Source organism: Oncorhynchus nerka, linkage group LG7 (assembly GCF_034236695.1).
Source record: "Oncorhynchus nerka isolate Pitt River linkage group LG7, Oner_Uvic_2.0, whole genome shotgun sequence".
Lineage (NCBI taxonomy): Eukaryota > Metazoa > Chordata > Actinopteri > Salmoniformes > Salmonidae > Oncorhynchus > Oncorhynchus nerka.
The window spans coordinates 23848518-23863319 of NC_088402.1; the positions used below are offsets into that span (position 1 = coordinate 23848518).

Sequence of the window (14802 nt, forward strand, 5' to 3'; positions counted from 1 at the left end):
CTGTACATCACCATGCATGCACCATATTTAGGCAGCCATATTCTTTGGGTATTTTGTGGGTGATTGTTTCCTGTGTCAGTGTTTGTGCCACACGGGACTGTTTTGTTGCCAGTTCACTTTATTATTTTGTATTTGTGTTCATGTTTAATTTTTCTTATTAAAAACCATGGACACCTACCACGCTGCATTTTGGTCCGATCCTTGTTTCACCTCTTCAGAGGAAGAGGAGGACATCTGCCGTGACACATGCAGACTCACGGGGTCTAATCCCCTGTTCCTGCACATATTTACAAAGTTAGCACAGCCCCTTCATGTAGGGCCAAGATAAAGACACATGGTGCTCTAACATTCTTCCAATGTGTATCTAAGGGAGAAAATATCTCTGGTCATTGGGCCATATCTCCGGCCCTTAGGTCATCATCTTCAGTATAAAGCAGAAATGTCACCATTGAGCATGCCATAGACATAGGATTACACAAATGTCCAGTCAATTTCAGTGATCTGAGGGCCTTAGCCATTTATTGTAATTATATTTCTATGGAGCAAATCACATTTTATTTGTCACATGCGCCGAATACAACAGGTGTAGACCATACCAGGAAATTCTAACTTACAAGCCCTTAACCATCAATGCATACTCATCAAGAAACTTGGTTTGATGAGAACTCAGAAAATGTCATGTGGTATTCTAAAGGTAAACTCTTTCAGGATGTGTTTGGGGCATTTCTCTGTTTAGGGCAAGTGTTAAACTCATTCCACAGAGGGCCGAATGTCTGCGGGTTATCGCTCCTCCCCAGTCCTTGATTGATTAAGGCCACTGATTGGTAAGGAACTCTCCTCACGTGGTTGTCTAAGTCTTAATTGAAAATAAAGAATAAAAACCAGCAGACACTAGGCCCTCCATGGAATGACATTGACATCCCTGGTTTAAGGGAAGAGGCTGTAGGCCAGCAAATTGTCTTTTTGAATAATTTGTTTGTATTTATTTTGCCACACGGGGGTAGCATGAGACTTGGATGGTTTCTTCCTGTGGCTTGTCATTGTGAGAATAACCTTTGGTCACGTCTCTGCATTTGAACCTTCATAGTAGTACTATTTTATTCCTTTAACGCACACTTCCACACATATCTAATGTTCCACTAAATCCTACAGTATAATGCTTTCCTGTAAAGAATTATCCATGTTACATTCCCAATCATCCTCTACTATCTGGAACACTCAGACTTATAAACCATATGTCGCATTCAGTCTGTGTGTGCTGGTCAGGTTTGTATTTGTGACATTCTTCCACAGGATGTGAACAAGGCTCAGTCTGGGCTTTGGCGTTGTTCACACCTAGGTCCTACAGTGTGAGTTTTACCACCCCTCCCCTGGCTGTGGCTCGTGGCCAGGTGGTTTGGCTGGGGTGACTGGGGGCCTGACACAAAGGCTTGGACAGCAGGGTTGTTCACACCTAGGTCCTACAGTATGAGTATTACCACCCCTCCCCTGGCTGTGGCTCGTGGCCAGGTGGTTTGGCTGGGGTGACTGGGGGCCTGACACAAAGGCTTGGACAGCAGGGTTGTTCACACCTAGGTCCTACAGTATGAGTATTACCACCCCTCCCCTGGCTGTGGCTCGTGGCCAGGTGGTTTGGCTGGGGTGACTGGGGGCCTGACACAAAGGCTTGGACAGCAGGGTTGGCTGGGGTGACTGGGGGCCTGACACAAAGGCTTGGACAGCAGGGTTGGCTGGGGTGACTGGGGGCCTGACACAAAGGCTTGGACAGCAGGGTTGGCTGGGGTGACTGGGGGCCTGACACAAAGGCTTGGACAGCAGGGTTGGCTGGGGTGACTGGGGGCCTGAAACAAAGGCTTGGACAGCAGGGTTGGCTGGGGTGACTGGGGGCCTGACACAAAGGCTTGGACAGCAGGGTTGGCTGGGGTGACTGGGGGCCTGACACAAAGGCTTGGACAGCAGGGTTGGCTGGGGTGACTGGGGGCCTGACACAAAGGCTTGGACAGCAGGGTTGGCTGGGGTGACTGGGGGCCTGACACAAAGGCTTGGACAGCAGGGTTGGCTGGGGTGACTGGGGGCCTGACACAAAGGCCTGGACAGCAGGGTTGGCTGGGGTGACTGGGGGCCTGACACAAAGGCTTGGACAACAGGGTTGGCTGGGGTGACTGGGGGCCTGACACAAAGGCTTGGACAGCAGGGTTGGCTGGGGTGACTGGGGGCCTGACACAAAGGCTTGGACAGCAGGGTTGGCTGGGGTGACTGGGGGCCTGACACAAAGGCCTGGACAGCAGGGTTGGCTGGGGTGACTGGGGGCCTGACACAAAGGCTTGGACAGCAGGGTTGGCTGGGGTGACTGGGGCCTGACACAAAGGCCTGGACAGCAGGGTTGGCTGGGGTGACTGGGGTGACACAAAGGCCTGGGGTGACTGGGGGCCTGACACAAAGGCCTGGACAGCAGGGTTGGCTGGGGTGACTGGGGGCCTGACACAAAGGCCTGGACAGGAGGGTTGGCTGGGGTGACTGGGGGCCTGACACAAAGGCCTGGACAGCAGGGTTGGCTGGGGTGACTGGGGCTGGGGCCTGACACAAAGGCCTGGACAGCAGGGTTGGCTGGGGTGACTGGGGGCCTGACACAAGGCCTGGAGGCAGGGTTGGCTGTGACTGGGGGCCAGTGGTTTGGCTGGGGTGACTGGGGCCTGACACAAAGGCCTGGACAGCAGGGTTGGCTGGGGTGACTGGGGCCTGACACAGGCCTGGACAGCAGGGTTGGCTGGGGTGACTGGGGCCTGACACAAAGGCCTGGACAGCAGGTTTGGCTGGGGTGACTGGGGGCCTGACACAAAGGCCTGGACAGCAGGGTTGGCTGGGGGTGCCACTGGGGTGACTGGGGGCCTGACACAAAGGCCACAAAGGCCTGGACAGCAGGGTTGGCTGGGGTGACTGGGGGCCTGACACAAAGGCCTGGACAGCAGGGTTGGCTGGGGTGACTGGGGGCCTGACACAAAGGCCTGGACAGCAGGGTTGGCTGGGGTGACTGGGGGCCAGGTGGTTTGGCTGGGGTGACTGGGGGCCTGACACAAAGGCCTGGACAGCAGGGTTGGCTGGGGTGACTGGGGGGCCAGGTGGTTTGGCTGGGGTGACTGGGGGCCTGACACAAAGGCCTGGGACAGGCAGGGTTGGCTGGGGTGACTGGGGGCCAGGCCTGGTTTGGCTGGGGTGACTGGGGGCCTGACACAAAGGCCTGGACAGCAGGGTTGGCTGGGGTGACTGGGGCCTGACTGGGGCCTGACACAAAGGCTTGGACAGCAGGGTTGGCTGGGGTGACTGGGGGCCTGACACAAAGGCCTGGACAGCAGGGTTGGCTGGGGTGACTGGGGGCCTGACACAAAGGCCTGGACAGCAGGGTTGGCTGGGGTGACTGGGGGCCTGACACAAAGGCTTGGACAGCAGGGTTGGCTGGGGTGACTGGGGGCCTGACACAAAGGCCTGGACAGCAGGGGGCTGGGGTGACTGGGGGCCTGACACAAAGGCCTGGACAGCAGGGTTGGCTGGGGTGACTGGGGGCCTGACACAAAGGCCTGGACAGCAGGGTTGGCTGGGGTGACTGGGGGCCTGACACAAAGGCCTGGACAGCAGGGTTGGCTGGGGTGACTGGGGGCCTGACACAAAGGCCTGGACAGCAGGGTTGGCTGGGGTGACTGGGGGCCTGACACAAAGGCCTGGACAGCAGGGTTGGCTGGGGTGACTGGGGGCCTGACACAAAGGCCTGGACAGCAGGGTTGGCTGGGGTGACTGGGGGCCTGACACAAAGGCCTGGACAGCAGGGTTGGCTGGGGTGACTGGGGGCCTGACACAAAGGCCTGGACAGCAGGGTTGGCTGGGGTGACTGGGGCCTGACACAAAGGCCTGGACAGCAGGGTTGGCTGGGGTGACTGGGGGCCTGAAACAAAGGCCTGGACAGCAGGGTTGGCTGGGGTGACTGGGGGGGCCTGACACAAAGGCCTGGACAGCAGGGTTGGCTGGGGTGACTGGGGGCCTGACACAAAGGCCTGGACAGCAGGGTTGGCTGGGGTGACTGGGGGCCTGACACAAAGGCCTGGACAGCAGGGTTGGCTGGGGTGACTGGGGGCCTGACACAAAGGCTTGGACAGCAGGGTTGGCTGGGGTGACTGGGGGCCTGACACAAAGGCCTGGACAGCAGGGTTGGCTGGGGTGACTGGGGGCCTGACACAAAGGCTTGGACAGCAGGGTTGGCTGGGGTGCCTGGGGGCCTGACACAAAGGCCTGGACAGCAGGGTTGGCTGGCTGGGGGGGTGACTGGGGGCCTGACACAAAGGCTTGGACAGCAGGGTTGGCTGGGGTGACTGGGGGCCTGACACAAAGGCCTGGACAGCAGGGTTGGCTGGGGTGACTGGGGCCTGACACAAAGGCCTGGACAGCAGGGTTGGCTGGGGTGACTGGGGCCTGACACAAAGGCCTGGACAGCAGGGTTGGCTGGGGTGACTGGGGGCCTGACACAAAGGCCTGGACAGCAGGGTTGGCTGGGGTGACTGGGGGCCTGACACAAAGGCTTGGACAGCAGGGTTGGCTGGGGTGACTGGGGGCCTGACACAAAGGCCTGGACAGCAGGGTTGGCTGGGGTGACTGGGGCCTGACACAAAGGCTTGGACAGCAGGGTTGGCTGGGGTGACTGGGGGCCTGACACAAAGGCCTGGACAGCAGGGTTGGCTGGGGTGACTGGACAGGGGGCCTGACACAAAGGCTTGGACAGCAGGGTTGGCTGGGGTGACTGGGGGCCTGACACAAAGGCCTGGACAGCAGGGTTGGCTGGGGTGACTGGGGCCTGACACAAAGGCCTGGACAGCAGGGTTGGCTGGGGTGACTGGGGGCCTGACACAAAGGCCTGGACAGCAGGGTTGGCTGGGGTGACTGGGGGCCTGAAAAAGGCCTGGACAGCAGGGTTGGCTGGGGTGACTGGGGGCCTGACACAAAGGCCTGGACAGCAGGGTTGGCTGGGGTGACTGGGGGCCTGACACAAAGGCCTGGACAGCAGGGTTGGCTGGGGTGACTGGGGCCTGACACAAAGGCCTGGACAGCAGGGTTGGCTGGGGTGACTGGGGGCCTGACACAAAGGCCTGGACAGCAGGGTTGGCTGGGGTGACTGGGGGCCTGAGGTGGACAGCAGGGTTGGCTGGGGTGACTGGGGGCCTGACACAAAGGCCTGGACAGCAGGGTTGGCTGGGGTGACTGGGGGCCTGACACAAAGGCCTGGACAGCAGGGTTGGCTGGGGTGACTGGGGCCTGACACAAAGGCCTGGACAGCAGGTGTTGGCTGGACAGCAGGGTTGGCTGGGGTGACTGGGGGCCTGACACAAAGGCCTGGACAGCAGGGTTGGCTGGGGTGACTGGGGGCCTGACACAAAGGCCTGGACAGCAGGGTTGGCTGGGGTGACTGGGGGCCTGACACAAAGGCCTGGACAGCAGGGTTGGCTGGGGTGACTGGGGGCCTGACACAAAGGCCTGGACAGCAGGGTTGGCTGGGGTGACTGGGGGCCTGACACAAAGGCCTGGACAGCAGGGTTGGCTGGGGTGACTGGGGGCCTGACACAAAGGCCTGGACAGCAGGGTTGGCTGGGGTGACTGGGGGCCTGAAACAAAGGCCTGGACAGCAGGGTTGGCTGGGGTGACTGGGGCCTGACACAAAGGCCTGGACAGCAGGGTTGGCTGGGGTGACTGGGGGCCTGACACAAAGGCCTGGACAGCAGGGTTGGCTGGGGTGACTGGGGGCCTGACACAAAGGCCTGGACAGCAGGGTTGGCTGGGGTGACTGGGGGCCTGACACAAAGGCCTGGACAGCAGGGTTGGCTGGGGTGACTGGGGCCTGACACAAAGGCCTGGACAGCAGGGTTGGCTGGGGTGACTGGGGGCCTGACACAAGGCCTGGACAGCAGGGTTGGCTGGGGTGACTGGGGGCCTGGACAGCACAAAGGCCTGGACAGCAGGGTTGGCTGGGGTGACTGGGGGCCTGACACAAAGGCCTGGACAGCAGGGTTGGCTGGGGTGACTGGGGGCCTGACACAAAGGCCTGGACAGCAGGGTTGGCTGGGGTGACTGGGGGCCTGACACAAAGGCCTGGACAGCAGGGTTGGCTGGGGTGACTGGGGGCCTGACACAAAGGCCTGGACAGCAGGGTTGGCTGGGGTGACTGGGGCCTGAAACAAAGGCCTGGACAGCAGGGTTGGCTGGGGTGACTGGGGGCCTGACACAAAGGCCTGGACAGCAGGGTTGGCTGGGGTGACTGGGGCCTGACACAAAGGCCTGGACAGCAGGGTTGGCTGGGGTGACTGGGGGCCTGACACAAAGGCCTGGACAGCAGGGTTGGCTGGGGTGACTGGGGGCCTGACACAAAGGCCTGGACAGCAGGGTTGGCTGGGGTGACTGGGGGCCTGACACAAAGGCTTGGACAGCAGGGTTGGCTGGGGTGACTGGGGGCCTGACACAAAGGCTTGGACAGCAGGGTTGCGGTCAATTCTAATTGAAGTCCTTCAATAATTCTCTGCATTCAGAACAGAGGAGATTAGGCCCTAAGGAGCACCTGGAGTATGGAAAAACTGAAGGAAGGACACTATAGCCTATATCCAAATAATAAATGACAGGTCATGTTGTTATTCAAATCATACTTTATTTGCCAAATACAACCTTGCCGTGAAATGCTTACTTACAAGCCCTTAACCAACAGTGCAGTTCAAGAAAGAGTTAAGGGGGGGGGGGGGGGTAAATAGTCCAGGTAGCCAGTTGATTAACTGTTCAGCGTTCTTATGGCTTGGGGGTAGAAGCTGTTAAGGAGCCTTTTGGTCCTAGACTTGGAGCTCTGGTACCGCTTGCCGTGCGGTAACAGAGAGACTTTGGTGACTGGAGTCTTTGACAATTTTTTGCCCTTTCCTCTGACACCGCCTAATATATTGGTCCTGGATGGCAGGAAGCTTGGCCCCAGTGATGTACTGTGCTGTTCGCACTACCCTCTGTAGCGCCTTACAGTCAGATACCGAGCAGTTGCCATACCAGGCAGTGATGCAACCAGTCATACTCTCAATGGTGCAGCTGTAGAACTTTTTGAGGATCTGGGGACCCATGCCAAATCTTTTCAGTCTCTTGAGGCGGTAAAGGTGTTGTCGTGCCCTCTTCACGACGGTCTTGGTGTGATAGTTTGGACCATGATAGTTCGTTGGTGATGTGGAAACTCTCGACCCGCTCCACTACAGCCCCGTCGATGTTAATGGGGGCCTGTTCGGTCAGCCTTTTCTTGTAGTCCACGATGAGCTCCTTTGTCTTGCTCACATTGAGGGAAAGGTTGTTGTCCTGGTACCACACTCCCAGGTCTCTGACCTCCTCCCTTTAGGCTGTATCATCGTTGTCGGTGATCAGCCCTAAAGCTGTTGTGTTGTCAACTTAATGATGGTGTTGGAGATGTATTTGGCCACGCAGTCGTGGGTGAACAGGGAGTACAGGAGGGAACTAAGCACACACCCCTGAGGGTGACTGGCTGCATCAACACTTGGTATGACAACTGCTCGGCATGTATTGATGGGGAAGTGTTCTAAGAAGAGGAATGCATTTGAACGCTACTTCAAGGTTTCCTTACCCTTCACTACAGGTCTGAGTTACTTTACTGTGTGTAAATCAACATCCACACACACACACTCACACACCAGTAGAAGCTGGTGGGAGGAGCTATGGGAGGATGGTATCATTGTATTGGCTGGAATGAAATGAATGGAATTGAGTAAAACGTGTGGTTTCCATGTTTGACGTGTCTGATACCGTTCCATTAATTACTCTCCAGCCATTACAATGAGCTCATCCTCCTATAGCTCCTCCCACCATCCTCCTCTGACATGCACTTCCTGTGCACCAGTCTTATTTTATTCAGGTGTTCGACAGCTATCCTACTGACCTCACTAAATCGTTACAATGTTATTTTATAGCACTCTCATGAAACCAGCTAAAGCAGTTTCAGGGGCCAACTGAGTAACAGCATACTGTGTTCATTGTGCAGTGATGAGCTTTCATGTCATGAGCCATACCGGAACGGAGTCGATGGAATGGCATCAAACACATGGAAACCATTCCACTGATTCCTCTCCAGCCATTACCACGAGCTCATCCTACCCAATTAAGGTGGCACCAACCTCCTGTGGTATAATGTGAACTCTGTGGGGCGCTGTATTGTGTACTGTTCATTATCTTCTGACAGTTTATCTTTTTTCAGACTGGTATCTCTAGAAAGAGCCTTTCTCTTCCCAAGGAGTGCAACAACCCTGAACTTGTGAAACAGGATTAGTGAGTCAAATCAAATGTTATTTGTCACATGCGCCAAATACAACAACTTGTAGACTTTACCGTGAAATGCTTACTTACGAGCCCTTACCCAACAATACAGTTAAAAAGTAAGCACATTTACAAATAGATACAAATAAAAAATAGTAACACAATAAAATAATAGCGAGGCTACATATAGGCTATCTACAAGGAGTACCAGTTCTGAGTCAGTGTACTGGGGTATGAGGTAGTTGTGGTGATTGATTGAGGTAATATGAACATTTAGGTTTGGTTAGGTGATTGATTGAAGTGGTATGTACTGTACATGTAGGTGAAAAGCAGAAAGTCCGGGTAGCCGTTTAATGAACTGTTCAGCGTCTTATGGCTTTGGGGTAGAAGCAGTTCAGGAGCCTTTTGGTCCCAGACTTGGCGCTCCGGTACCGCTTGCCATGCGGTAGCAGAAAGAACAGAGTGGGACTTGGATGGCTGGAGTCTTTGACAATTGTTAGATGCTTCCACGGACACTGCCTGGTATTGAGGTCCTGTATGACAGGAAGCTCGGTCCCAGTGATGAACTGGGTCGTACACACTACCCTCTGTAGCGCCTTGGGGTCGGATGCCGAGGAGTTGCCATACCAAGTGGTGATGCAGCCAGTCATGGTACAGGTTGGGATCTGGAACGTGTGTGTGTGGGGGAAGTAGAAAGCTGCAGGGTTTATTGCTCAGTTGTTGGTATCTGACTCAAGTGAAAGATAGCAAACAGTGTTGACTGCAGGCTATGCAGTGCAGAGGCTCTGCAGTATATTGCAGTGTTCCCACCATTATGACACACTAGTATTAATCTCAGCAGGCCATATCAGTACCTCTTTTATGTGATCTGACCTACTGGGCCAGATTATTCCTTAGATTTCCAAGGAAGGAACCATTCAGCATATTTTATGTATGTTTGACTCCTCCTAAACCATCATCGTAAAGTAAGTCTACCATAGGCTATTTGCTGGACCTATGGCCATTGTGATTACAATTCAGATCAGGGACATTCATCCCTATGATGTATGATTACATGGTCCTTTATGGATTTCATGAAGAAATATATTGAGACGTTAGGTTGAAAGGTTATGAGATTAAATTAAGTTGAATGATTCCTGATGAGACCTGCTCAGGGTTTGAGCCTCAGGAATACACCTATAGGCCTAATGACAAGATTTGAGAGACTGTTACCTACACTACTAAATTAAGAGTAGCATAAATACTAGTATGGTTTTACTGTAAATATTCAATTTTGCAACAAAAAAAACCTCCATTATTTTCCCCTCTTAAATTGCATTAAAACTGTAAAAGGTATTAAGTACCTTCTAGTATGCAAGAACATAGTAAAGTTACCATGAATGAGAACGGTGTCTGGAAGTGTCTCAATCTTGTTTCCTCAGCCTATGGCCTACAGCTGCCTTGAAGGGACATTTCTGAAGATTAGTGCCTCCTCTAATTAGACAGCATTACCTTAATGAGTAATTAACTTCAGGGTCGTTAAAAACTAATTTGATTGTTTTTCATCCCCCTGAGGAGTGTCAATCAGAATCACACACTTCAAATGAAGCTGACAGTTTCTAACAGAGAGGAAGTCAATTATTTTACTCAAGTTTATTTACAAAGCTGCAGTAGATCACGACACCATTCTGTATACTTCTGGCCCTTCTTTGGACACTGTGTTAACTAACCTCCAGACGAGCTTCAATGCCATACAACTCTCCTTCCGTGGCCTCCAACTGCTCTTAAACGCAAGTAAAACTAAATGCATGCTCTTCAACCGATCTCTGCCCACACCTGCTCGCCCGTCCAGCATCACTACTCTGGACGGCTCTGACTTAGAATATGTGGACGACTACAAATACCTAGGTGTTTGGTTAGACTGTAAACTCTCCTTCCAGACTCACATTAAGCATCTCCAATCCAAAATGAAATCTAGAATTGGCTTCCTATATCGCAACAAAGCATCCTTCACTCATGCTGCCAAACATACCCTCGTAAAACTGACCATCCTACCGATCCTTGACTTCGGTGATGTCATCTATAAAATAACCTCCAACACTCTACTCAACAAACTGGATGCAGTCTATCACAGTGCCATCTGTTTTGTCACCAAAGCCCCATACACTACCCACCATTGCGACCTGTACGCTCTCGTTGGTTGGCCCTCGCTTTATACTCGTCGCCAAACCCACTGGCTCCAGGTCATCTACAAGTCTTTGCTAGGTAAAACCCCACCTTATCTCAGCTCACTGGTCACCATAGCAGCACCCACTCGTAGCACGCGCTCCAGCAGGTATATTTCCCTGGTCACCCCCAAAGCCAATTCCTCCTTTGGTCGTCTTTCCTTCCAGTTCTCTGCAGCTGGAACAAACTGCAAAAATCTCTGAAGCTGGAGACTCATATCTCCCTCACTAGCTTTAAGCACCAGCTGTCAGAGCAGCTCACAGATCACTGCACCTGTACATAGCCCATCTGTAAACAGCCCATGCAACTATCTCATCCCCATACTGTATTTATTTATTTATCTTGCTCCTTTGCACCCCAGTATCTCTACTTGCACATTCATCCTCTACACATCTACCATTCCAGTGTTTAATTGCTATATTGTAATTACTGCACCGTCAAGGCCTATTTCTTGCCTTAACTCCCTTATCTTACCTCATTTGCACTCACTGTACATAGACTTTTTGTTTTCTTTTGTTCTACTGTATTATTGACTATGTTTTGTTTATTCCATGTGTAACTCTGTGTTGTTGTATGTGTCGAATTGCTATGCTTTATCTTGGCCAGGTCGCAGTTGCAAATGAGAACTTGTTCTCAACTAGCCTATCTGGTTAAATAAAGGTGAAATTAAAAATTAAAAATCAGTGAGATTCACTCACACATGCACACACACGGGTGTATAGTACCTAAGTAAAAATACTTGAAAGTACTATAAAGTACTACTAAGTAATTTTTGGGGATTACTGTACTTGACTACTTTTACTTCACTACATTAATAAGACATTTCAATAAGACAATCCATGCATTTTCCCTGACAATAAAAAGTACTTTTTGATGGCTAAGCAGGTGTAATGAACACGAGGGGAGACAGAGAGCTGGTTTCAAGCGCAGGGCGCAGCAGGTGTTTATTGTAAAGGACCACAGGAGGATGCAGGTAGTTGGGTTCAGCGGCAGGCAGAAGGTCATACCCAGGGGGTCCAAAGGCAACAATACAGGCAGGGAAAAGGCTAGTAACATAGTCCGGGAGATCAGGCAATAGGTAGATAACAGGAAATCCAAAGGGCTAAAGTACAGGCAGGGAATAGGCAAAAAGGCATCATTTGTGAGGCAGGCAAAAACTATCATACACAGGAGGCATAAATCACAGGGCAACCCAGAGCGCTGAAAGATGTGTGTCACAAATCAAACAATACCGCACAGTGATGGGGTGCAAAGAACTGAACTAAATAGTGTGTGATAATGACATACAGGTGTGTGAACAGGTGATCAGAATTCAGGTGATTGGGATCTGGAGAGTGAGCTGCGTTCAGGGGATCTAGGTGTTTGAGAGTGTGAGCTGGAAAGTGGGCTGGAAAGTGGGCTGCGTTCAGGGGATCTATGTGTTTGAGGGTGTGAGTTGGAAGCAGACGATACAGCAGGACAGGGAAAGGGTCCAATTTGCGCACTTATCAGGAAAACATCCCTGGTCATCCCTACTGCCTCTGATCTGGCAGACTCACCAAACACACCTGCTTCCTTTGTAATGATGTTTGAGTGTTGGAGCGTGCCCCTGGCTATCCGTAAATTTAAAATAAATTTTAAAATGGTGCCGTCTTGTTTGCTTAATATAAGGAATTTGAAATGATTATACTTTTCCTTTTGATACTTAAACATATTTTAAACCAAATACTTTTAGACTTTCACTCAAGTAATATTTTACTGGGTGACTTTCACTTAAGTTATTTTCTATTAAGGTATCTTCACTTTTACGCAAGTATGACTTTTGGGTACCACTACACACACACACACACACACACACACACCGAGGCTTACACAACACAAAAAATCAAATAAACATCACTGTTTAAAAAGAACACTCATTGCTCCTGCTTCATTGACTTCAGTTAGCTACACATGGTTCAACAGGGTCAATATAGGAAGCCAAACGAGGTAACAGCCACTATGCAAGAGCTTTGAGCAGACATTGTTGTGTGAATGGTCTATAAATGCATAAGTAGGCTAGCAGATAATCTTCTGAATGCAAGCCTGTTCATGCCCTTTTTGTTTGAAGTTTTCTTTGTCGTCTCATTGTTTGTTAATGAGAACGTCCCAAATGGCACCCCATTCCCTACACAGTGCACTACTTTTCACCATTACAGACACATTTAATGTGGTCGCATGCATTAATTCCAAAGACTAAGGTATTTGTAGACTTAGGAAACTAAGAGAGTCACAAAAGCAGGCTTTATTTGTTATTTGGCTCCAAATCCCAAATATCTTCTCTTTCTTTAAGCTGACCATGTGGCAGGAAGCAAGAGGTGTGTTCATGACCAATCTCAGGACATCAATCGTCTATTAGTTCAAAAGCAAATTACGTTTCTGCTATGAACGGAGTCAAGGTTAGGCCATTTATTTTTACTAGAGAGCTAGCATACTGTACTGGCATGAAATATGACTCCAACTGTTCACTTCCCCTCTGTGTTGGGTACACATACAGTCCAGTAGTCATCTAAAGGAGTGTGGAATTGTAAACACAACATAAACACTTCTACTGACATTGATGAGAGAGAGAGAGAAAGAAAGAGAGAGAGAGAGAGGAGAGGTCATAAGCAGATGAGCTCCTGCATTTTTCAGCATGTTCTTTAAAAAATATAGATTTAATATTAGATAAACTTGGATTTTTTTGGTCAGGGACATATAGAGGATGTTACCCTGTACAACATAACCTTCACTCCAAATCAAAACCCAAAACCTACAACCTGATTTTAGATGGAATTACAGAATCACCTGGAAGATTTACTACCAAAGATTATTATTCCAAAGCTATACAGCAAATGTTCTGGAAAACAACAGAAACCTGAAAATTCCAACCTGGAATTGAGGGAGTAATGCTTAGTCTGAAAATATATTTGATTTCCAAAAGCCAAGAAGAAAAATACATGACATGACTTTATAAGGACTGAATGCTACATTAAGGCTGCCAAGCTTGATACAACCTCAATTAGCACTAACGTGTCAAGTGAGAGGTGTCAAAGCCCTTTAGCCCAACAATGGCAGGAGAGTCACACAGTCTACTCCAAACAAATGTAGAGGCCTTAGAAGCTGCCTCCCGCTGTTCAGAGGTAATTAAAATACAGTAGCCTGTTTATGTAAAGAAAGATCTTTTGAAAAAACACACGAAAAGAGCACAAAATGAAGCTCCCAATGATATTTTTTTCAAAAGACACTTTTTGCTGACTATTATACAAATGGGAACATCAGCAACCTTATCTTCCACATAGTCCATCCCCTGGCATGACACACTCGCTATATTAGCACATTACACCTCTGTTAAGAGGGGGGGGAGTGTTACCAAGGGGTGGAAACTCAGGATACTAGACAACGAGGACTCTGAGTCAGCTAATATAAATTTATATAAGTCTGGAACAGTATTGGTACAGGGCAACCCCAAACAGTTTCAGCTGAACTTTCACCTAATCAAAGAATTAGCTCAGCAGGAGAAGCTCTCCCTTGAGAAAGATACCCCCACCCCGAGCGGATCAGTACAGACCTCTTCATTATATAACGCCACAAATGAGCAACCCCAAGCGGAAAGTCAACCTCCCAGCATACAGTACTACTCCCTCATTGAAATGAAGGATACATTTATCCAGCTGGAGGTAAGGTAGGTGGAGCTGGAACAGCAGGTTTCAGTCAGCACAGACCCAGACAACAGTCCAGCACAACAACACCCCCTTAACCAAACCCGGAGAGCTGGAGGTGGAGAGAGACATATCTGCACTCTGGACTGTGGTGAGACAACTTCAACAGGAGAAAAAGCAGGAGCAGGAGAAGAACAGAGCACTAGAGGAGAGGATCAGACAGCTGGAGGAGAGGGTGAGGGGGATGGCGTGTGACAGAGAACAACCCAATAGAGAGGTGGCCACTCCCACAGAGAAGCCAGCAGAACAGCTCACCTCAGCTCCCAACAAAAGTCTCGACACCACAGCAGAACAGTCCACCACCCCCCCACCCCCGTGAGCCACCCTGATTGCCCTCCTGACAACCCCTCCACCCCCACTGAGGACATACACAAGACACAGATTGTATTCCTTATGGACTCGAACAGGAAATATATACAATTAACAAAACGTTTCCCCAAACACAGTGTGTCTAATCTCCGGTGTCCAAACACCCAGCGTGCCCTAGACCTTCTGTTTGAGGACGAACTAGGTTCTCCTAGCCACATAATAATCCACACAGGCACAAACGACC

The 14802-nt window shown here is 50.9% G+C and overlaps 1 protein-coding gene across 1 annotated transcript; it reads right to left on the minus strand.

The window, feature by feature from the left end:
- Positions 1-1578: 1578 nt before the first annotated feature.
- Positions 1579-8975, minus strand: LOC115131322 (proline-rich protein 36-like). Its single transcript, XM_065021038.1, has 2 exons — positions 8758-8975; positions 1579-6490 (listed from the first exon to the last, which is right to left on the minus strand). Exons 1-2 carry the CDS (start codon positions 8973-8975, stop codon positions 1579-1581), a joined length of 5130 nt encoding a protein of 1709 aa, XP_064877110.1.
- Positions 8976-14802: the final 5827 nt, after the last annotated feature.